We start from the raw sequence: 22,978 nt of genomic DNA, 5'->3' as shown, positions 1-22,978 counted from the left end.
AGCTTCAGCAGAATGCCACAACTACTCCAGCGCACTTACGGCACAAGCTAAACCATTTCTGGACACACTGTTCCGCGGTGAGATCGCCGAGGGGAAAATTTCCTACTCCCATAGTAAGCCTAAGCGCGTGCATGCAATTGGTGCAGTCCAAAAAGCCGATTCTGAGAAGTTCCGCCCTATCACAGACTGTAGCCGCCCATTCTCGGACAGTTTGAATTCGTATATTTTTCCCGGAAAATTTTCCCTACAATCTATTGACGACGCCCTTGCGCTAAGCAGCTACGCCTGCCATTACGCCCTGGTCGATATCAAGTCTGCTTACCGCCATGTGCCAGTCTTCCCACCGCATCGCCAGCTGCAGGGCTTTGCTTGGAGTTTCGACGAACAACCCGAAACTTACTTTATCGACAACTTCCTGTGCTTTGGACTCTCGATAGCTCCGTTCATTTTCTTCCGCTTATCTTCAGCAGTTGCGCGCTTTATTCGCCTGAAAGGTTACAAGATTGTGTGCTACCTGGACGACTTCCTCGTTATAGGAGAGACAGCTGACCTATGCACCGCCGCCTTGAGTTGCTTAATAACTACTCTAACAGACCTGGGCTTTGCCATAAACTGGGAAAAAGTTATTTCCGCAACAACTCGCATCCGATTCTTGGGCGTCACCCTCGACTCCGTGTCGTTGACCATTGAGCTACCGCCAGAGAAACTCCAGAACCTCCGCACGGAAACTGGTGTTTTGCTTAGCCGCAATAAAGCCACAAAGAAGGAACTACAGCAGCTGGTTGGACGCCTTAACTTTGCCGCCAAAGCCATTTACGGTGCTCGTCCTTTCGCGAGGATATTCATAGACGCCCTTAAACCATTGTCTCGCCCTAACCACCGCACACGCCTGACGTCGAGTCTAAAGTTAGAACTGCAGTGGTGGCACGATGTCTCCCCTGCTTTAAACGGTCTTTGCCCGTCACTGATTTCCCCGCCCAGGAAATCGGTGTTCATCCAAACAGACGCTTGTCTCGCCGGCTTTGGTGCAACAATGGGCCGCCGTGCAATTGCCGGATCTTGGGCTAACGTATTGCCGCCAGCGATTGTCTCCTCTATCTGGTTAACCTCGCCGTTACTAGAGGACGCCTTGAGAGGAAACATCAATTTCCTCGAACTAATTGCCGCCTGCTTGCCACTGCTTGTATGGGCGCCGCATCTGGCGGGCTTCCGAGTTGTTATTGAATCCGACAACACGCAAACAGTTTCCTTTATAAATCGAGCTACGACGAAGTGCAAAGCAGCCTTATGTTGGCTGAAACTCGTATTTTATGCTTCAGTCGCTTACAATTTTCGCATATCAGCCTCCTATCTTCCTGGGAAGGAGAATATTGCAGCTGACGCCTTAAGCCGCGCAACCATTGACCCGCGCTTACTAGACTTAGCTATGGCCGGACGCCGCACTGCCCTTGCTGAATTACCTGGAGATTTTATTTACAGGTATCCGAACGCAGGAACTGGACAAACGGCTGCGGAAATTGTGGAAAACCTCACTTGCACCGTCCTCGCTGCGCACCAGAAAGAGCCAGTGGAAGATTTACCGGCACTTCTGCAAAAGCATTTCAACGCGCCCATGCCCCGCAAACATTGAGACGCTCTGCCGCTTTATTGCCTATCTTTCGCCGAAAATGCAGTATTCCTCTGTGCGCAATTACCTTGCCAGCGTTGTCTCATTGCACCATCGCGAAGGACTTGAGGCCCCCGACCTTTCCCACTTCCGCATACAGCTGACGTTGCGCGCTATCAAACGTACGAAAGCACAAACCCCCAACGCCCGACTTCCAATCACGCCTGAGATTTTGTGTAAAATTCAAGGTCGCCTAACCACCATTCCAAAGTGCTTCCGCAAGCCCTTCTGGGCAGCCGCCCTGGTCGCCTTCTTTTCGTTGCTTCGAAAAAGCAACCTGCTGCCTTTCCACAAGAATTCTAAATTCTTGCGAGTTAGCGGTATACGTTTTACGCCTAGCGGCCTTGACATAACCGTCCCCGCCATCAAAACAAGCGTCTTCGCTGACGGTTCGGTTACACTGCCGATCCCTACGGTTAAAGATTCACCGCTGTGCCCCGTTCAAGCGGTCCGGGCAGCTTTGCACAAGCTGAACCCATATCCACACGCCTCCCCCTTTTCTCATGTCAGTGCAAGAGGAAAAGTTAAGCCGCTAACAGCAGGGAAGTTTCAGTACTTCCTTAAACGAACGCTTAAAGCCGCCGGCTACAACTCCGAAGGTTATTCCCTACACAGCTTCCGCAGAGGCGGCACCACCTTTGCCGCTGCCATGGGAGCAACGACTGACGAATTAAAGGCCCAAGGAACTTGGGCCAGCCACTGCTTCGAGCGTTACGCTAACCGCGCTCCTAACCTCCGCTCCCGTTTCGCCAAAACTGTCGCGTCCAACTTGAGGATTTTATGTCGTTAGGGCGCTTCGCACCGTATTGTTTGTCGGCACTACTGTGCCCTTTTGATACCCCAAGTTGTGTTCTTGTTGTGTTCTTGAATAAAGTGAAGTCTTGGCGTTTATGGGTTAGATTTCACTATTGGTGAAATTTGTTGATAAACGCCCACTGAACGCGTAGCCTCTCTGCCACTGCATGGCGAAGCCTACCCCCAGCCCCTTTGCCTATCTGCACATCCGCTTGGAAGCGCGCATATATAAGCCGGTCACCTTCGCCGAGCCGGCTCATTACTGGCGCGATCCAGCCGCTTGCTACGGAAAAATTTTTTTTTCCCCCATGTGGCGTCGTTAGGGCGCTTCGCACCGTATTGTTTGTCGGCACTACTGTGCCCTTTTGATACCCCAAGTTGTGTTCTTGTTGTGTTCTTGAATAAAGTGAAGTCTTGGCGTTTATCATGGTTTAATTAATTGCCAATGTGCATGGTCTGCGTGCTCGTTAGTACGAGTATTAATTATGACCATATGTGTGTGCAGATATTTATATCTTTACCGTATCGTTCCTTATCTCTGTAAGATCGCTGACTGCTGGTCAAGTGGGAATAATAAGGAGGCAGGATGAATGTGGCCTGCAGATGTGGTTAATGTGAAACACAGTGATGGGATTGGTGCATGTGTTTTTCTAGCTTTGTATTGTATGAATATGAGCAATTCAGCATATTGATGTGGTATATAAGTTGATGCAACTGTGGGAAGGCGGCACAGTTGTCGGGAGTGCAGCTGTCATGATATGGAAATAAAAGTTAAGCTTTTTCCCTTAGTGTACGTTACGGTGGTAGACGTAGTGCATTAAGGGTTTTATATCATTGGTGCCGAAACCGTGCTATATTGTGGGAATATTGGGATAATATCCGACAATATAACGGGTGAGGAGGAAAAGGTCATCGTTGTGGGAACGGTGGGCCGAGTTGCTGAATATTGTTGGGATATTGGGAAATATGTGACAATATAGCGGAAGGAGAAAATCACCGCTGTGGGAACGGGAAACCGTGCTGTTTGACATTGTCGGAATATCGGGATATATTTCTGACAATTAACGGGGAGGTCGCCGTTGTGGATACGGTGGACGGTGTTGTTGGATATTGTTGGATATTGGGCTAATATCCGATGATAGAGGAAAAGGTTACCGCTGCGGATACGGTGGACTGTGTTGTTTGATATTGTTGAGATATTGGGATAATATCCGACAATATAGGAAGAGATCATCGCTTGGAAACGAATGGGCGACAAGGATAAGGTCACCGCTGTGGAAGCAGCCGGTGTGAAGTATACAGTGAATGTGAACTCTCGCCAGTTAGCCAAGGAGTTTACGGATCTGAAATTGGCCAGTGACACCAAGCCACCGTTGTTTAGCGGGGAAGCTAAAGAAGTGGTGGAGGAATGGTGCCGGCAATTTCAGCGCATAGGTAATGCACTTGAGTGGACGGATGCTGTCTTGCTGAAGCAGGCGCCGATATACCTGCGTGCATTTGCAGCCAACTGGTATGATAGGGAGACCAGTGACGGAGCGAGGATTCCATGGGCTGACTGGGCGGCATTTAAAACGGCATTAATTGCCCGATTTCGTCCTAAGGACATGATTCAGCGTTACAAGCGTGAGATGCGACGCCGGAAACAATTGCCGGATGAGGACGTAAGTACGTATTTCAACGAGAAAGTTTCGAAATGTTACCTTGCTAATCCGAAAATGGACGATGCGGATGTTATCGAACATTTGAAAGATGGATTACTTGAATCGTACTACGGTTATGTGGTGCTTTCTCAAGCGACTACGCCTACGGAGTTTTACGCTGATTTGGTGCTTGCACAAACTGCTGTGAAGCGCAGTAAGCGTAAGGAGAATAAGTACGTCACTGGGCCGGTGGCGTCTGACGAGGAAGAATGGGAAGAACATGAGCACTACCGCAAATATTACGGGCAGCGGGATGATCGTCAAGAGGATGAAGACAGTACTGATAGCGCGCGGGAGCGACAGGTCGGTGATGCGGGTGATGACGATAGTGCTAGTGCATGCAGCGACGACGCGGTTGAGGACAACAGCGTTGTGCACAGTGGCGGCGCCGGTGCGGGCAGCACTGTGTATAATGCCGGCGGCCGGGATGAGCCGGGTGGCAGTGGACAAAGGGACAACGGAAAACGGGGTTCAAAGTTTACGGGAAGGTTAGCACAACGCGGTGCGAGGTCGTGCTATAAGTGTGGTGGCGTTGGACATTTGATGGCCCAATGCACGAACAATAAGCCGCAGGTGAATTAAAAGCGGTGGAGGAAGATGTGGCAACAGTGCACAGACAATAGTGGTTATTAATCGAGGCAGTGTAGCCGGGTTGGCTAATGTGCCCATTATTTAATTGGATTCCGTGCAGTTAATTAAGGATCAGCGCAATATCGTTCTCCGGATGGCCGTGATCTTGATGGTGCATTCAGATCAGCTGACCTATTCTTCGGGACGAAGAATCTAAGCGGAGGGTAATGTTACGGCCGTGGTGTTGACAAGTGGACGGCGGCTATCATGGTTTAATTAATTGCCAATGTGCATGGTCTGCGTGCTCGTTAGTACGAGTATTAATTATGACCATATGTGTGTGCAGATATTTATATCTTTACCGTATCGTTCCTTATCTCTGTAAGATCGCTGACTGCTGGTCAAGTGGGAATAATAAGGAGGCAGGATGAATGTGGCCTGCAGATGTGGTTAATGTGAAACACAGTGATGGGATTGGTGCATGTGTTTTTCTAGCTTTGTGGCTGTATGCGAATATGAGCAATTCAGCATATTGATGTGGTATATAAGTTGATGCAACTGTGGGAAGGCGGCACAGTTGTCGGGAGTGCAGCTGTCATGATATGGAAATAAAAGTTAAGCTTTTTCCCTTAGTGTACGTTACGGTGGTAGACGTAGTGCATTAAGGGTTTTATATCAACTAAACGGCTAGCTGATTTTCCCCATATTTATACTTAACTTTAACATTAAGATGCGCGGTAATTCTGGCAAGTTCTTTTTCTAGAAAGACAGCGAACTGAATAAGTAAAATAAGTAAATACTGCCAAACGCCATATGATTTTTCTAAAGGAGCGTACTAAAGCATTTAACACGAAAGACCTCGTTTATTATAGGCTCAAAATAGCCAGCCCAAAGGACCCCGCCCCTTCGTCGTTTTGACCCTGCTGACCATTAGCGTGCTGATCTGTTGGACGCCGGATCAGACATACTGGACGGTGACACTGTTCACCACGCTGAGCGACAATTCCAGTGGCCGTAGCGTCATGATGGTCCTGTACGGGCTGCAGGCCGTACTCGACCCGGTTCTCTTTGCGTTGAGTATGCGCGGCTTCCGCGTCGCTGCCAGTCGGTACGTGTGGAAGCTGTGGTGGGGTCAACGGAAGATCAGCGTCAACACCGTCGCCAAGACAGTGGCGGAGGACAACAATTCCTAATACGAGATTGGACCCCTCGGCAACATCGCGATCTCTGTGGAATGCGATACACGGCGTTGCTAGAGCTCTTTCGGGTTAAAAGGTTGCACCGATTTTGATAATTAACTTGGATGTCACAGTGCAGCTGTGTAAATGGGTTTCTGGTATTACATTAGCAGGTCGATTTTTTTTTACTTCCGTGCGCTTCTGATTTTTGTAAAGAAAAGCGAAATAATTATTCACTCGACACATGTATGTAGTTTTGGATAAAAAGTAAAATGCATGGTTTTTGGTTTTTCGCCCTTCTGGTAACCATTGCCGAAGAAACTGCAGTTGTTGGCAATTGCCGCTACAGTAGCAAAAATCCATCCAGTCGTACAACTTGTTATTCGGCAGCAGTCAATCCAGATAAACAACGAGCTTGCGCAAGTAGGACTACTTTAAACCATTCCAAATTTAATTGGTTAATGGGTTAACTGCTGAGGCAATGGGACATTAGACGGTCGAATAGTCCAGTACCTAGGTGCAATCAGTCTACGTAGCAGCAGTGAAACCGGTTGGTCGAGCGCGTCGAATGGGAGGTACTTCCGAAACAATTTGAGTAACGTCGTCATGCCGAACGGCATTTCACTACGTTATGTTGGGTAAAGCCTTCGAATATTTCAGCCCCATTTAGCGCTTCGACGTTCCCGTAAGTGCCTTTTATCTACGATTTTCTTGAACGTTATAAACCAGAATAAACTTCCTGATCTTCCGCTCACTGATCATCCCCCATATGTTTCCTCTGGACAGTGGGTTGCCAGTACTCATTTTCCTGTAATTCACGACTACTTCAGGATGTCCGTAGTCGGCGAGATGTCATTTGTCCGCTCTACCGATGACTTCGTCCCTTGCGAGCGCTCGCCAGTCGTGGAAGTGGGCTGGTTCGGTTTGCGGAACCAGCACGAAGATCCGGATTGTAAGGAATACGTGGACGACAGAGATCGACAACTATTGCGCACTTTGGCGGTACAGTGGAGCGTTCTATGCGCCATGGATCCCGACACTCGTCTGCAACAGTACAAGCAAGAGGGATCGCACTTTCCAACAGGAACGTGGCGCCCGCTGATCCACCTGCGCACCTGGATGGAGCACAATCGGGCAGCGTTTGACCGATTTAGGTACGGTTGCAGATGTATTCGCATTCTACTGTGCAGATACGAAATACGATCATACGATCGGAAATCAGAAGCAAAGTATTTCACTGGTTTCAAAATAAATCATAGCTTACCCAGCAAAATCACTGTACGCGCTGATAGACCGCTCACTTCGTGAGACAGATTCAGTCGGCACGTATGTCGTATTGTCAAACAGTCAAAGCCGTGAGAAAGTGCGGCATTGTTTGTCGGCTGACTATGCGCGGCGACAAGTGCCCGTGTCCATTCATTCATAAAAAAGCCCAACATGCTCAAAGGCACCGAAAATACTTCTATAGTAAACAAATTCGTAACTTCTTAACGTGCCCAATTTTGATAGTTAGTGCTTGTTATAGAGAAGTTTGATTATATTCATATTGGTAAGTGCTGCTTCAGTTTTTTATGTTTGTTTTTATTCAAGCAATATCCAATTAACGTCACAAACCCGCGCTGATAGATACTCATTAAAAATTTCAAATTAGATTTGAATTAACTGGAATTCTTGCTCAGATCGCTGCTGCTGTCGGCGGTGGGATGCGAGCGGACGAGCAGTCGGTAATCATATGAAATCAGTGCAAAATTAATTGGAAAGCAAATGTGCCGGACGTTTGCAAAGCCGCCAACGCGTATAGCTAATGACTTGTTTTCCTTGTCAGCGCTTTTTATCTCACTGCTTCTGTAAGGTTTTGCTGCTTTTAGCATGAATATACTCTACGTAAATGTGAACGTTTTGGTGTGTCAGTGCACCAGATCGACGACTGTGCTGTCCTCGTTGCAGCCCGCATATCGTGTGCAGTGGCCGTGCCGTGGGACTGCTGCTGGACCAGCCGAACACCACGCACAAGAAGACTGGCCATCAGTTCGTGGCCTGTCGACGCCAAAACATCGTCTACTTCGCGTGCGCTCAACAGAATGCCGCATCCAAACCGACCGCGGTCAACGGCGCGAAACCTTCCGGGTAAGACTGACACAGACTATTTTGTCGTAAGTTATGTGCTCCATTCTCAACGGTATGCGAGATTTTATTTATCACAATTCTTCAAAGACCATTAATTTATCGTTGAATCTGTGCGCATAATCATATCTGAAGTTTTTGAGCGTCGGTTTTCTCTGGAGAGCCGTGATATTTACAGAGTACAACAGCTTGATCTAGTGACGACCGAGAGCAGTGAAGTCAATGCGCAGAACATTTCGATCGACTACTTCTACTCAGTTTTGGGCTGGACGATCGGCTCAACGCGTTTGCTCTACTCCCACAAGATCGACTGTATCGAGCCAAGTATGGGCGCTGCACCGGGCAGTTACACCTATCTCGGTGTTGTTGAAGATCATCGAGCGCGCGGGCCCGACAAACCCCGCTGTCCACTGTAAGCGTTTTCTATAGTCGCATACACGTCATAGATTCAAAATACCGATATGTGGCAGATCCCGTGTTTTCATTAAGCAGCCGGGAAAAGCACCGTCGTAGCTGCTAAAGTAATTGAGCCTGAAAAACTTTTACCGTGCTCAATTTGCTGTACATGAGCGTTCTGTGGAGTCTTTCTTTCGAATGTCTTATGTTGCACGGATATGAAAGTACGGCGTTCGGGAAATAGGGAAATCGATTTTCAGGAAATATCAAACCCTCGACAGAGCAATTTGGAACCGCTGCACGGTCAGTGGTTCGAAGCGGGTGGTCCTTGGCATCACGCAAAACAACGAGCTGATCCGCTGCGACATGATCCAGCCAGCAGGCATTCCAGATAAGACGCAGGTTTGTGCTCTGCTGTCGCCCTTTTGCTGTAATAATGTTTTTATTACAACGTGTACTTGAAGTATATGTAAAGTATCTTTACTATTCATGTACTGCAGTGCCCTCTAGCCACCTGCAATCACTGGAGCAAGCGACGCAGTATCAGCTACCTGAACCAAGTGCTGGAGTTTATCCGGGCTGTCGTACAGAAAGACTACAAATGGTAACTGAATTAATAACGATACTTCAAATAAAATTTGTTTGCAAGGAGAGGATAATCTTTCGTAGTGCGGCATACGGATTCACTGTGGACTGTAGAATTCGGGATCACGTGAGCGTACAGGCCGTGGAGTGGACGGCCGGAACGGAGGATTTCGAAGCAAACAATATTCTGCGCGTATGGGAGGAAGATGCACCGGCCCCTGCAGCCCTTCAGCCGCGTTAGATTTTCGGTCGTGAATTTTGTCTGTTGTCGCTTATTACTGGTACTTTGCCAGTGCGCAGTTCTGATTCAGCTTCGCGTGGTTGTTGAATAATTTTAATGCAATAAAATTTCGGGTTGATCATGTCAAGATAAATTTAAACGTAACAATTTTCGTTCACCAGTAAACGTAGACCGTAAATTCTTCCGACATTAAACATAAAAGAAACCCTTCGTCTGTCTTTATTTTGAGGTCTAGCCTAACCGCATACGGATTGTGCCTTCTGCATAGCATTTAACAGAATCACGTGTTGAAGTATGTTTTGATGGTAGTCACTCCGTTCCTGCTCCGGAATGTTTAATAATTTTAAAGGCGACATCAGATTTAACAGTTTAAACTTTCTATTTCGGGTCAGAGTAGCTACTCATCGGTGGTATCGTTCGTTTTGGACAGCAAATGCGTATCGCTTCCAGTATCACACTGAATCTCGTAGCGAAACAGGCACGAACAATACGGGCTCCACAAATTACACTTGCGTTCGCTGGACCATGTGCAAAACTTTGTAGGGCGGCAAGTGCAGGGATGCCTGCGACAGTGGCCAACCAAAAGGATTACCAGGACTATCAGCGCCAGGCCAGCGATGACGGCGCCGGTTGTAATTCCACCGATGACCCATCCAGTCGGCGCTGAACAAAAAAGTTTGAAGAATTTTATTGAATGTGTACTCGTACCGATTTATACTGCTGTAACATTACTTTCGCATACCTAAACTTTCAGACAATTTTATCGCAACATACCGCAGTACTGACGCTTGTAAACTTCTTCCATATTTTCAGTCGATTCCGATAAATGCAACGGGCAGTTAATCCGATCGTCGGAGGTATCACAGATGTACTCGTTATTTACGTAGCCACTCAAGGCTTTGCACAAGGTGTTGTTTCCCGTACTCTGGCCTTCACACACAACATGATACAGTGTATTTCAAAATGTTGAATTACATGCTAAATTGCTTACTCTCAACAATAATGTAATCGAAGACCACCTTCCGTGAACCGCGACAAGCTCCCGTTCCGTGCAAATATTCGAGAAAGAGGGCCGGTTGGGGAGTGAAATCCGACAGCAGCTGACCGATGACTTCTGGCGGCACAGCGCTCTTGACAGTGGTTGTAGCCGGAAAATAATTCGGTTTAACGCTCCACGATCTGAGTAAGCTCTGGTCCTTAGTTATATCGTAGATTTCTAACCGCGAACCTTGAGGTAACTCGAATGTTCTGTCAATAGACAACGTTGGTTTTACCGTTTACAGAAGCGGGAGGGATGATAGTGGCTGAATTACCGCAGACTGAAGTATATGGCGTACTCATCTCCAGTGTTTCCGCACGCTTGCGCTGTTTTTACGGTCAGTTTACACGCCTCCCGCTGGTGACACACATCGTAGGCATAACCGTAATCGGTAAGGTTGTCGCTCATCTTAACGACAGTTAACTGCGGTCGGAATTCGATACGACCGGCGCTGGCCGCGGAGACTGTCGGGCAGTCAAGGTGGATAACATCACCACAGCGATTGCGGGAATCTAACAGAAATTACTGTAAATTCGTCAGAGACAAATCAAGTAGGCGCCCACTTACTATACGTTTTGTACATGGAACCACAACAACTGTCGATGAATGCCACCAGCACCATTAATAATAGAGCATAGAAAATCATTGTGTTGCTTCGGTAGAGAGGATACAAGTCAAGTATTGTGGTATAGTTTTATGCAATGAATAAATCAAAGTAAAGCAGCTATCAGAAGAATATCTTTTATTGTAAAATACCAAAATAATACAACCATCTGCTTTAACCGACGGTGTTAGATATGATCGGGGCCAAGGAAGTATTTTCAAGAACCGCATCCACGTGGTTACCAGAGTCCATAAACACCTCGGTATTGTAGAATTAATATAGCGGTATTCGATACCCTATAACTCAGACAGTCCAAACATACCGCCACTTTAACACCGGCATTTATCTTCATTAAACAGAAGCACAGCTCTTGCAAAAGCGGCTCGGTAAACCTTTGCACTGGAAGAGTCCAGATGCTTATCATCATATATGTGCACTGTCTACAAAAGGCGGCAATGACCCAAGCGACGGTTTGGTATAGTGGTTACTGGTTACTAGCAGAATAAATTGGGAATAATTACTGTGTCACGCTGTATTGTACATTAACCGATACAAGTACTGTTTTAAATTTTTATACAAACGCTCGGTAACAAAAACAAAGCAGAATGACTAATAAGATCCACTACATCTGAATTTTGAACAACTTAATTTAGGAACAACTTTCGACCGTTTCTGGCAGCTTCCACCGGCCAGAAACGGGCGAAAGAGTTCTTTAAGCAGCGACTATCTATCCAAATACAACGTGGAAATGCAATATGGGTAATGGGAACAATCCCTGACCAGGATAGCAAAGCGGAAGTGTTTCTGTTATAAATTTTTTATTGGTACTTACCAGGGCACATTTTCCGGGTCCAAATTCAGAAAAATCTGAACTTTGGCAGAAACATAGTATACCATCGTAGTATATTAACAAAAATAATTTCAGCTGCTGACACTCAAAGGGCGTGGACAAACAAAAGTAATAAGTAAGTAATACTGTAATAGTACATACTATTGCACTGCAGTGACTGCACTAGTGTAGTACTCGAACAGCTGTTTGTATCAGTGTATAATAATAAATCAGGAACTCGTCTTTTGCCGATTGACAGTGTACGACTATAGCACGCTTAATGAACTTTAATATTTAACAAGTTCCGGGGGCACACTGCACACCGTGAGGAAATTAGCAAAATCCGGAATCCAAATACAGCGGCAGTATGTGGTAAGTACGTACTGTTGCACTACCGCAAAGAATCGCAGCTACAAAATGGTTTTTCTACTGTGTCGTCTCAACGTTCGCATGAAATTTTTCATTAACCATAATGTGGCAAAATGCTACGTTTCTGCAAGAGGTGAAACTTTCCTGATATGCTGTTATTTTATAGAAAGCCTGTGCGGGTATTGCGCTAGTGCATTGGTATTATTTACTTATTAATTTTGTTCCTACGCCCTTTGAGTGTCAGTAGCTGAAATTATTTTTTTTAAATACTACGATGGTATACTATGTTTCTGCCAAAGATCAGATTTTTCTGAATTTGGACCCGGAAAATGTGCCCTGGTTAGTTTGTATCCGGAATAGGATATTTATTAAAGGTATGCGGAAAAACTTAATTTAACGCTATTTTTCTTGCCCCGAGAAAAAGCAGGCTAAAAATTTAGTGACGAATAAAAAGGCAAAAAAACGAAATTAAAAACAATAAAAGGAACCTCCAGTGCGCATTTCTGCAGGTAGAAAAATCACTAATGGATTCACCCGCAATTGTTGCATCACAATCAATCCTCCAACAAATCGTTCTTCTTGGCAAGAAGTCTCTCATCACTTCCGGTATCACACTGGATGTCGTATTTGATGGCGCAGGAACAGTACGGACTCCAGAAGTTGCAGTTTCGCTGGCTGTTCCAGTTGCAGATCTTCCGCGGACGACACACGCAGGCACACGTTCGGCAGCGACGACGGCACAGCCCTAACAGCACAATTAGGATCACTAGACCCACCACCGAGGCCGCCGCGATTCCGCCAATGATCCAATAACTAGGCACTACGAGAAAAAAAGTTTTCCCATGAAGGTGTAAAGGCGAGTAAAACACCCGTTCTAAAAATGAATATACTTACAAAATGAATACTTCGCTTACTGCCTTATATGGGCTCCCCTTACATTACTCTCCCTTATCTGGGCTCTCGGCTAGTGAGCAATACCCGTCAAATTATTTATCGGATTTATAGCAGAACCCTTTTCTACTTCTTTCAACCGGATTTACAAGTGAGCACACCAAAGAATTCCGAAATATCACATCCGAATTATATTTATATAATTATATTATCTATATATATTTTTCATTAATTTCAACTGGATTTGCCAATGAACAAACTAAAAAATGCCGAAATTTCATATCACATTATTTTTTTTCACAGTATTTTAAATAAATCTAAATTTTCATTCAGTCATAACACTGATAACAGCTGCAAAACTGTGAGTAATAACGTAACCGCCGATGTAGAGGGTTGCTCATATTGCTCGGGAGCCCAGATAAGGGAGAGTAATACATGGGGAGCCCATATAAGGCAGTAAGCGAAGTATCTATACTTACAGCAGTACTGTCGCTGATATGCCGGCTCCAAGGAACTCATACTGTCGGATATCCAAGCCGGACAGTTAACGCGATCTTCGGCTGTATCGCAGATATACTGGCTATTGACATAACCGTCCAGAGCGGTACAGTATGTATTATTCACCGTGCTCAGCGCTGCAATAAAAAATTCACAAGTTGCCATGATAACGCGGGAGACCGGAAGCTGTTTACCACATCTATGTTTTTCGCATCACGGACATTTTCATTATGTGAATTCTCATACCGGACACAAGAGACACGGTATTCTTCGTTTAGCTCCACATGCCAAAAACTTTTCGAAAATTGATTACGTGATAATTAGTGTTTTTATACAAGCTTGTACACGAGATTAATAAATATACACGATAAACTATCAAGTTTTTCAATGTGTAATAACGCGGAAAATACTGTGACCCGTTGTCCGATACATACGCGAAATCTAACTGCAAAAATGCGCGGAATGCGAAAAACGCCGAAGTACCTTCAGTGATCACATAATCGAAGACCACCTTCCGCGCGCTACGGCACTGGGCCCTTCCATGGTAGTACTCAACGGAGAATGCCGGCTGGCGGGCGTAGTCAGAGCGCACCTGCGCCACGGAAGTCGGATTGTAATGCTGCCAGCCATCTCCTCCGTTCCAGCCGCGTTTCATCACGGGCTCCCCCTGTCCGGAGGCGTCGTAGATCTCCAGACGCGATGATCGCGGAATCTCGAAATTTCTAAGATAATTAAATTCGTCGTATCACCTACTCGACTGCTGATGTTGACAACCAAAAGAACGTATGGTACCTGACGTTGAAGTAGATAGCATAGTTACTTCCAAGCGGATCTCCGCATTCTTTTACTGTTTGCACTTTCAGTTTGCAAGGACCGGTTTGCTCACAGTTTCCGCCATAATCCGATTCGTAATAATTGTAACGAGTATCGGTTTTGGCACGCGACGTGTTGATGGAAATGTAGGGATAGAATGTCACGCGGCCCGCGCTCCCTGTCGCAGTGGTAGGACAATCCAGCAGGACGACTGCATCGCATCTGCGGATATCTACAACCCGCAGTTCTCGTTTAGAAAATTACTGTTTTATCTCTGTTGCATACGTAGTTGCATTACTAACATCTGGACTTACCGTAATTCTTGTATGGCACACCATGGACTCCAATCCCCAAGATCAGAGTAATCAACAGAAAAAGAAAGGGAGTGATGGATGCAGACATCATGAGATCGTTTCGTATCAAATCCTTTCTACGGTACCAGACCAGTTCCGCTGGTATGTCGTTGGTAATTCGTTTTCAAGTATGTATGAACAACCAAACGGGAACGACTGAAACAAAACTGAATGGATTACGGTTTTTGCGCTCTCGTTTGCTAGGATCACGGTGCAAGAAATGACAGAATATCTGGCTTACAATTCTCGCTTACAAGTTAGTTCGAGCGAGTTATGAGTCAAAATAAACAAGATTACAGGCGATAAAAGTCATGTTGGCTGTTGGGAATGTCGAAAGGTAAACTCGATACAGTAAATTTGAGTACAAGCCGCGATGTGGATTTCTGTTGGGTCGCTGATAAGCTTACGCTGTCACGCATTGAAACAGGTTCAGGAACATGATTACAGTATTAACTCATCAGCTTGAGATATCGGAATATGTACATGTGTGCTGTCTCTCCAATGCGGAAGGACTGGTTAACACTTAACAGTCGCAGCATACCACTGCAACGTTCAGCGGCTGCTCCGCATGCAAACACGATCATTCCACTAGAGAACAACATTTCATCGATTTCCGGTTAACGCAAGAGTACGTTATCCAGACTAAAACATTTTGTTTAACAACATTGCATCGTACATACAGTGAAAATTAATAATAATATTGTAATCATATTTCTACTAGTGGTATACTAAATTTACACAGTGTTGTTTTTGCTTTTGCAGTTTTAACTGTATCTGTACTTTCGTTTTTTGAGCAAGCTGTTTTTGAAAATAAAATGTTGCATGATAATATTATTATTAACGTCCATTTATTACAGTTCTTGCTATCTAGTAAACTACTGAAGATTATGTAAGACATCTATCACTTATGTATATAAATATACAAGTACTGATGAATTGTAAAACTGCAATGTGCGAGAAGAAACGTAACTGATTTTGAATTATGTGTTCTGAGATCCGGAACCGGAATACACAGCGCAATTACGGTACTTCATAATATCGTTACATTTATGGATACAATTCGATTTCTTCATCAAGGGATCGTACGCATATAGATACATGTGTATAAGTGACGTTATTTCTCAATATGTACAAAGCGAGCTTCGCTTAACAATTATAATCAAATGAAGAATTTGTCCCAATGTACATGAGAAGCGACTGTGTATTGTATTGTACATATACGTACAGTATTGTACGTACGTACGAAGAACACACGTACGTCAATCATTTAATGTACATTTAGTTACATTTTAGTAAAAAATTAATAATATTTATTATTAACATCACAAAGCAGTACGTATGCAGGTATGTACATATGTGCATCCATGTATGTGCACTATGCAGCCTATGTAGTTATTTACTTCATTACTAATGAAAAAGTAACGATTCATAAACAGTTTTTTTCGTTTTCACTTCTCCCATCCGACCGTTTAGTTAATTCTTACCATATATATCGCAAGCCATACGTATGGCTGGTATCTGTCTTAAAAAAATACGTAACTCGTATTAATTAAGCTTGGAAAAATCGATCAATGTAACTGTGTAAGTATTCATAGTCTCACGACATCATATATTTCAATAATACCGTAACGTACACATTACAATTAAGTAAAGCAGTACTAATAATAGTTCATTTACGGTTTTTTTTAGTATGCAATTCACGAATACATGTACAGTGTACATTAACAGAGTACTTGTACATAGACATTTTAGGTGATACATGTTGGTACGACTTCAAAATTGACATCGTCAACTTGGAGTGAGCATTGCAAATGTAAAACCAGAACAAGCAGAATATTAATTTAGAAAAAACAAGAAAAACGTCTAAAAAAATCCGTATGCTGGCACATAGAGGAGCACGGAACATTTATGTTGACAGTAGTGCAGTATTTTGGCTGCAGTATACCGTAACGGTTTCTACAGCTTTACGGTCGAAAAACAGCACAGTTGCAAAATTTTGAAAACAATGCCCAAGAAGCAAATTAGCCTGTGGTGTGCTTCAGAGAGCCTAGGTAAATAACTATTGGTAAACTGAAAACAAATTCTGGTACAAAGTCGATAACCGGCGCACAGAAACTTATTCCTCGAACAAGCGGTTCTTCTTGGCAAGAAGTTTTCATCAGTCCCGGTATCACACCGAATATCGTACTTAATAGCGCAGGTACAGTACGGGCTCCAGAAATCACATTGTCGCTGACTGGACCAGTTGCAATTCTTTCGAGGTCGTCACCTACATGAATATTTCCGACAGCGACGGCGACACAGCGCCACCATTGCGACCAGTAGAGCCACAACAGCGACAGCTGCGATAATTATTCCACTCATAACCCAGAAACTTGGCCCTACAAATCCCAATTTGCCTATATTTTTGTTGTAAATGCGACAGTTACAAAGACATACTACTATTGTACACACAGAAACCTGTATCCATCTACGGTAAACACATAATATTATGTATACATATATAGAGATTCTCTGTACAGTACATGACACAGACTACACATCAGCAGGGTAAAATTTCCTCTTACAGCAAAACTGCCGCTTCCATGCTGGTTGCATATTTCTCGTCATATCCGACAGAATCTGCGGACAGTTTACACGGTCATCCGTCGTATCACAGATATACGCGTTGTTAACGTAACCATTCAGAGCGGTACAGTATGTGTTGTTCACCGTGCGTTTTTCTGTAAACGAACACACTACAAATTATAAAAACTTCAGAATAAGGACTGCGACTCACCTTCGACCATCACGAAATCTAGTACGATTTCCCGTGACTCACGACAGGCCGCTGCTCCGTGGTGATACTCAATGAAAATCGTCGGCCGCTCCCGGTATGTGAACTGCGAGCGGAACTGCGCGACGGACTGCAGATTGCGGTACCACCCAGCGCGGTACGCATCCCAGGAACGCCGCAATTTAGGACCACCGTGGTCGGTCCTGTCGTAGATATCCAAACGCGATCCTTCCGGAATATTAAGCGACCTACACGATGGCTGCTCGGTTAGCTAAGTTAATATGATATGTTCCATAGAAATGATGATAGAACAGGTACAAGCTTATCCCGTAATTGCTTATCCATTAACACAGCGACAAGCATCACTCCAAACACCATAGTACACCGCGTCCAACCATAGTGACCATACTATTTACGCTGTACATGCATTTGGCACGGCTGAATGCTGATGCATGCCAAATACCGTTCTAAATTCTAAACTATCGATACAAATAATAAAATATTCACATTTCTCCTTTATAAATATCTTAAATCTAAATACAGTAGACGTAGTGTATGGAGTCAGTGACAATCCTTTTAGTGTACCTGTCGCCCTAAATTCGCGTACTTTTGTGATAGAAATTACGCTAGGAGCTGTACGGTACCTAGCGTTGAAATAGACAGCATGTCCTTCGTCCAAACTTCCACAGTTTCCGTTGGTCATGACCGTTAGCTTACAAGGACCGGATTGCTCGCAATGCTCAGTATAGCCGGGAATATTGTAGAAGTTGTCGGGCGTCGCACTGATGGCAATATGCGGCCTAAAGGTTATTCGGCCGGCACTTCCGGATGCCGTAGTTGGACAATCCAGTTCAACTACTTCATTGCATATGTCCACCCCTAATAAGGATGCAATCATGTATAAATCAGGTGTTGTCTTCGCGTACACACTTACTGTAATCTTGGTACGTCAAAGCGCCGATTCCAGTTAATACTGCTGATGAAAAAAGATAAAGCAGCAAAGCAAAAATCATGGTGGACCGCTTGGAGGATGCAAATTAGTTCTGGAATAAGTTAGTTTGCGACTGTCTGCCTCGATTATGCAGTTAGTCGGTGTAAGGCGTATCTGTTTCCGAATATCCCAGCTATGATTTGGGAACATATCTTCGTGGCCGAGTATGAACTTAGCTAGACGGTTACGACTCCTTTCGTCGTTTTTGTAGATCGGGAATGAACAGCTGATGCAACAACCACAAGCCACACGATCATCGACATACAGTGGTTACATTCGCATTACAATCTCGACTACGGTGCTTCGTTAATGGACAGAATAAACAAGAGTAGCTGCAACTATAATGATTCACTGGCAATGCCACGTAATTCACTGCCATTGGTCCTCGGGTGTCGGCTCTTCATCTACGGGAAGCAACACCAGCATCAAGATTAACCAACAAGAAAGTACCTCGTTAGCATATGGTCTTGTGGATAGAGCTTTTTCACTGCGATAACTGGATGGTGTACAATGTACGACAAAAAGAGGTTGAACCGATCAGTCGGTCAAAACCTTGACACGCCACTCACGCAACTTTTTGAATATTTGATATACTGGGAAGATAAATTCTAGCCATTTTGCTTTCCATAGACTTAAGCATTGATTGCAAGCCAAACGGTTATGCGCACAGATCCTATGCTGTGCCCACGAGAAAGCAAAATGGCTAGAATTTGTGCTGTTCGCCATAAACAGCCACAGGTTTAGTATCAAAAAGTTTCAAATTTTTCTCTACACCTTTTGATATGCAACTAGTATAGCTGCACTTTGATATTCACGGAGCGCGAGCGTCTGAAAGTAGTGAGTAAGCGTCCAAGTTTTAGTGGTGGCGTGTCGTTGCGAGGTTATTTTGAACCGCGGACCGACTGATCGGTTCAACCTCTTTTTGTCGTACATTGTATATGCAAGTTATAGCGATTTCATCATTCTATGTTTTACCGGCTTGAAACTCGTTGACTGGTAAGCCACATCAGCGGCATTCGGCACATTGCTCAAAACTGTTTATCGTTAATAGATCAATACTGTTCATGTAGCACAGAACGATATGTACTGTAATTCTACTGCACGTGCCGCTACGATGTACAGTGTACATACTGCATGTGGCAATGTTCTATAGAGAACACAGCCACATAGTATGTATACCCACATGCAGGTGTGCATGTGTACGTGGCTATATGTACTGGGTCTATTGCACTAATTTCATAGAGCATATCTGGAAAATAATAATTGCTACGTACAAAACAATCTGTATAACAATAATAATCGTTGCTAGTAAAAATTATTATCATTGTATTTCCGGCAAATAAAGCTTCCAAGTTCCCAACACTTACTTGACCATGTACCATGACGTACAATAACATGTGTATGACGTATGTACGATGTTATTATTGTAGTGTATGTATTGTTGTAACAAAAATTGTCACTCATTTCCGGCAATTAGGCGAGTGTCAGCAGCACGAATGAAACTTAGTGAGAGTGTTAATAACCACGCACTTGCACATATTATGTACTTGCCACCACGAATTTGCAGGTACCACGAATGCCACTGCCACCACGAATTTGCACATATTATGTACTTGCCACCACGAATTTGCAGCATACCAGAAACGTATTAATAAACGATGTTATTACTGCGCTAATATTAATTACGTATTAATAAACGATGTTATTACAAAACGATGTTATTACTGCGCTCATTACAAAGCGGTACAGCGTTTTTTGGAAGCCTTTTTGACAGGCAGCACATTTGTCATTACTAACTGATCTTGAAGCACGTTCTACCATGGATATCTTTTATAAGGTCAGCAGAATTAGCAATATTCATACTTAAAGTGCGAGTACAGCTAGATGCAACACAATGTGCTGTATTAATTTAAACTGCAGCAGCAATAACAAACAGATATTGAAAAATGTGTAAAATAGATGGAATGCCATTTATATCTTAAGCTTTGTACGGAATAAAGTTATAACAAACACAACAATAATTAAAAGTCAAAAAACAAACAGATTCTGCAGTTGCTGAACTGCAGGCCCGATGCGGGCTGCAATCTAATAAGAACTTAGTCTTCAGAATCGGTTCTTCTTGGCAAGAAGTCGTTCATCAGTCCCGGTATCACACTGGATATCATACTTGATAGCGCAAGTACAGTACGGGCTCCAGACATCGCACTGCCGCTGACTGGACCAGCTGCAAATCTTTCGCGGACGACAGCTACATGAACATTTGCGACAGCGACGACGACACAGCGCCACCATTGCGACCAGTAGGGCCACGGCAGCAACCGCTGCTACAACAATTCCGCCCATCACCCAGTAACTCGGCCCTATAAATTAAACAGCGAAATAACAATCATTTAATTGTTGTTTAGGTTCGCCATGCTGCAGTTGCCAGCGCGCTTCCTTCGACGACAAAAGAACCTATACTTAAGACCGATTTAATTTTGGACTAACGTTGTAAATGTTGCTTACAGCAAAACTGTCGCGCGTACGCCGGTTCCATAGCTTTCGTCGTATCTGACAGGATTGTCGGGCAATTCACACGATCATCCGTCGTGTCGCAAATATACTTGTTATTGACGTAGCCATTCAGAGCGTAGCAGTAGGTGTTGTTCACAGTGTGCTTTGCTAAAGATAAACGGATTGTGACTTAAAAATAAATGTAGCAATGTATCTGTAAACTGCACCTCACCTTCGACTATCACAAAATCAAATACAACTTCGCGCGTTGTACGACACAGCCCGCCATGACGGTACTCGATGAACACATTGAGACGTTCCATAGACTGCGAACGGAACTGGGCGAAGGACGTTGGATTCTTATTCTGCCAACCGCGTTGCCCATCCCAGGAACGCCGCAGCACGGGGTCACCATGGTGGACCGCATCGTAGATCTCCAGACTGGAAAACGCCGGAATATCGATGGACCTGTTGGACATTCCTTCACAATACAACGGCTGCATTTGGTAAAGTGGTTTGTGTTCGTAGTTCGTACCTAAGGTTTAAGTAGAGGGCATACTCGTCACCTTGGGCCATCAGGCTGGCGCAATGGTCGTCGATCAGTACCGTCAGCTTGCACGAACTGGACGGATCGCAGTGATCCGTATAACCGTAATTGTTGTACGGGAAATTATTCGGCGTGGAGTTAACGGTAATATGTGGATAGAACGTTATTCGTCCGGCACTTCCGGAACCCGCGGTCGGGCAATCCAGGAATACTTTCTCGTCGCATGTCCGCACAGCTAAACGGAAGTGCCTCGATTGGTAACAGTCAAACTGTATCGCATGTCGCACTTACTGTAATCTTGGTACGGCACAGCAGTGATTCCACTAAATGCAGTGCTTAACGCATATAAAACGAAAAAAATGTGATAAGATTTTGAAAACGTCATGTTGGGATAACTTGGTTGGTGTCGGAAAAAGTCTCCTTAACTTGCGAGAATGTCTGCACCATATTTCCCGATACATGGAATATATAAGAGCACCCAGATCCCAGATCAAGGTAATTCATGGTTATGCTCTAGTGCAGACATAAGTTATTAGCAAACTGATGTAATACATACATTCTCGTTTGATGTGCTTGCATAATGAGCCAAAATAAACGAGATTACACGTGTAGTTGTTGCAAATTGCAATGTAAAGATCAAGATAGCTTGCGCACTGATAAAGCCACGTTGCTCACTGCCATTGGTTCTCTGCTCTGCTCCTCCAACGGGAAGCAACATCAACATCTAGATCGACCTCATCAGTTACCTCGTCTGCACTGGATGCAACTTTTTATTGCGATGGCTGAATGGTGTACATGCGATATGTGCTGTGCTATATGTACATGCATACGTTTCATAACAGCCGCCGGAAACCGGCTCAGCGCCTGTCGCTGTGACTACTGGTTATAAGTACCGGCATTTTCCCGGCTGGTACTGTCATACATGCTCGGTACATGCGTACTTTACATTTATCGTTATAATACTGTACACGTGTAGAATGTGCGTTGGTTTATCGTGTATACTGCGTAGGATGTACAGGTGAAAAACTGTAACTTGCATACTTAAAAAATTAAAACTTGCACATCTTGCAGCACAACATTATATCAGTCGTGTAAATAGGAAATCACTTTTACCTGACCGCGGATGAGAAATATAAGGGTTGTGCGAAACCAGAGTAGTTTAAAACTTAAAGGATAATTTTTTTAAAAAAAATTTTGTTTTCCTGTTTTCGGTTTTCTAGAATTTCACGGCATCTATCAGAATACGAATTACAGGCGAGTTTTGTAACAGGAAACATGTACATACTACACTACATCAGTACATGAACATGCACGGTCGAGCATCCTCCTTCTACGGTACATGTGGAATTATAATCTTTATTTCTTTGTTATTATACAGTTATTTCTTTAACGATGTATGTTACATGATGCATTTGTTGGCAAAATTCCCTGAACTTGTTCAATGCGCCAGCACTGTTGCAAAATACTAGAGTATGTAGTATTAGATGCTGAAGTTTTACTAAACTTTTGTATACTCGTAT

The 22,978-nt window shown here is 44.3% G+C and overlaps 4 protein-coding genes across 7 annotated transcripts; 1 reads left to right on the top strand and 3 right to left on the bottom strand.

Annotated features, from left to right (window-relative positions):
* Window positions 1-6,569: 6,569 nt before the first annotated feature.
* Window positions 6,570-9,361, top strand: LOC129595499 (uncharacterized). The gene is made up of 6 exons (XM_055492525.1): window positions 6,570-7,063; window positions 7,857-8,036; window positions 8,212-8,445; window positions 8,690-8,831; window positions 8,930-9,033; window positions 9,099-9,361. Exons 1-6 carry the CDS (start codon window positions 6,741-6,743, stop codon window positions 9,253-9,255), a joined length of 1,140 nt encoding a protein of 379 aa, XP_055348500.1. The 5' UTR covers window positions 6,570-6,740; the 3' UTR covers window positions 9,256-9,361.
* Window positions 9,362-9,461: 100 nt separating this feature from the next.
* LOC129595500 (uncharacterized) lies at window positions 9,462-15,125 on the bottom strand. 4 transcript variants are annotated; one of them, XM_055492529.1, is made up of 10 exons: window positions 14,893-15,125; window positions 14,613-14,818; window positions 14,278-14,530; window positions 13,969-14,207; window positions 13,467-13,622; window positions 10,862-12,916; window positions 10,569-10,806; window positions 10,247-10,503; window positions 10,030-10,185; window positions 9,462-9,918 (listed from the first exon to the last, which is right to left on the bottom strand). In XM_055492529.1, the coding sequence occupies exons 2-6, from the start codon at window positions 14,701-14,703 to the stop codon at window positions 12,651-12,653; spliced, it is 1,005 nt and encodes a 334-aa protein (XP_055348504.1). In that variant the 5' UTR covers window positions 14,704-14,818; window positions 14,893-15,125; the 3' UTR covers window positions 9,462-9,918; window positions 10,030-10,185; window positions 10,247-10,503; window positions 10,569-10,806; window positions 10,862-12,650. The 4 variants fall into 4 exon arrangements, with proteins under 4 accessions (XP_055348504.1, XP_055348501.1, XP_055348503.1 ...); XM_055492526.1 differs by having other exon boundaries at window positions 14,613-14,807; XM_055492528.1 differs by having other exon boundaries at window positions 14,906-15,125.
* A 1,210-nt stretch (window positions 15,126-16,335) lies between these two features.
* Window positions 16,336-18,847, bottom strand: LOC129595519 (uncharacterized). Its single transcript, XM_055492561.1, has 5 exons — window positions 18,362-18,847; window positions 18,072-18,306; window positions 17,431-17,675; window positions 17,219-17,374; window positions 16,336-17,032 (listed from the first exon to the last, which is right to left on the bottom strand). Exons 1-5 carry the CDS (start codon window positions 18,438-18,440, stop codon window positions 16,917-16,919), a joined length of 831 nt encoding a protein of 276 aa, XP_055348536.1. The 5' UTR covers window positions 18,441-18,847; the 3' UTR covers window positions 16,336-16,916.
* A 1,420-nt stretch (window positions 18,848-20,267) lies between these two features.
* LOC129595562 (uncharacterized) lies at window positions 20,268-22,205 on the bottom strand. Its single transcript, XM_055492606.1, has 5 exons — window positions 21,750-22,205; window positions 21,447-21,693; window positions 21,144-21,379; window positions 20,924-21,079; window positions 20,268-20,778 (listed from the first exon to the last, which is right to left on the bottom strand). Exons 1-5 carry the CDS (start codon window positions 21,841-21,843, stop codon window positions 20,522-20,524), a joined length of 990 nt encoding a protein of 329 aa, XP_055348581.1. The 5' UTR covers window positions 21,844-22,205; the 3' UTR covers window positions 20,268-20,521.
* Between the last annotated feature and the right edge of the window lie 773 nt (window positions 22,206-22,978).

The sequence above is a fragment of the Paramacrobiotus metropolitanus genome, unplaced genomic scaffold, assembly GCF_019649055.1.
Source record: "Paramacrobiotus metropolitanus isolate TYO unplaced genomic scaffold, Prichtersi_v1.0 Parri_scaffold0000079, whole genome shotgun sequence".
Lineage (NCBI taxonomy): Eukaryota > Metazoa > Tardigrada > Eutardigrada > Parachela > Macrobiotidae > Paramacrobiotus > Paramacrobiotus metropolitanus.
Note: the sequence above shows the minus strand (reverse complement) of the source record. Positions and strands in the feature narration are given on the sequence as shown.

What these genes read in the sequence shown, in the direction of transcription:
- LOC129595562 (XM_055492606.1), bottom strand. Translation starts at nt 21,843, where the DNA reads ATGACGTTTTCAAAATCTTATCACATTTTTTTCGTTTTATATGCGTTA. An exon ending in TGTGCCGTACCAAGATTACA is followed by an intron (nt 21,694 to 21,749) that starts GTAAGTGCGACA and finishes ACTTCCGTTTAG; the next exon opens with CTGTGCGGACATGCGACGAG. An exon ending in TGATTTTGTGATAGTCGAAG is followed by an intron (nt 21,080 to 21,143) that starts GTGAGGTGCAGT and finishes GTTTATCTTTAG; the next exon opens with CAAAGCACACTGTGAACAAC.
- LOC129595500 (XM_055492529.1), bottom strand. Translation starts at nt 14,703, where the DNA reads ATGATGTCTGCATCCATCACTCCCTTTCTTTTTCTGTTGATTACTCTG. An exon ending in GCTATCTACTTCAACGTCAG is followed by an intron (nt 14,208 to 14,277) that starts GTACCATACGTT and finishes TAATTATCTTAG; the next exon opens with AAATTTCGAGATTCCGCGAT. An exon ending in CGATTATGTGATCACTGAAG is followed by an intron (nt 13,623 to 13,968) that starts GTACTTCGGCGT and finishes TTTTTATTGCAG; the next exon opens with CGCTGAGCACGGTGAATAAT.
- LOC129595519 (XM_055492561.1), bottom strand. Translation starts at nt 18,440, where the DNA reads ATGATTTTTGCTTTGCTGCTTTATCTTTTTTCATCAGCAGTATTAACT. An exon ending in GCTGTCTATTTCAACGCTAG is followed by an intron (nt 17,676 to 18,071) that starts GTACCGTACAGC and finishes GCCATCGTGTAG; the next exon opens with GTCGCTTAATATTCCGGAAG. An exon ending in AGATTTCGTGATGGTCGAAG is followed by an intron (nt 17,375 to 17,430) that starts GTGAGTCGCAGT and finishes GTTCGTTTACAG; the next exon opens with AAAAACGCACGGTGAACAAC.
- LOC129595499 (XM_055492525.1), top strand. Translation starts at nt 6,741, where the DNA reads ATGTCCGTAGTCGGCGAGATGTCATTTGTCCGCTCTACCGATGACTTC. An exon ending in GCAGCGTTTGACCGATTTAG is followed by an intron (nt 7,064 to 7,856) that starts GTACGGTTGCAG and finishes TCCTCGTTGCAG; the next exon opens with CCCGCATATCGTGTGCAGTG. An exon ending in GCATTCCAGATAAGACGCAG is followed by an intron (nt 8,832 to 8,929) that starts GTTTGTGCTCTG and finishes CATGTACTGCAG; the next exon opens with TGCCCTCTAGCCACCTGCAA.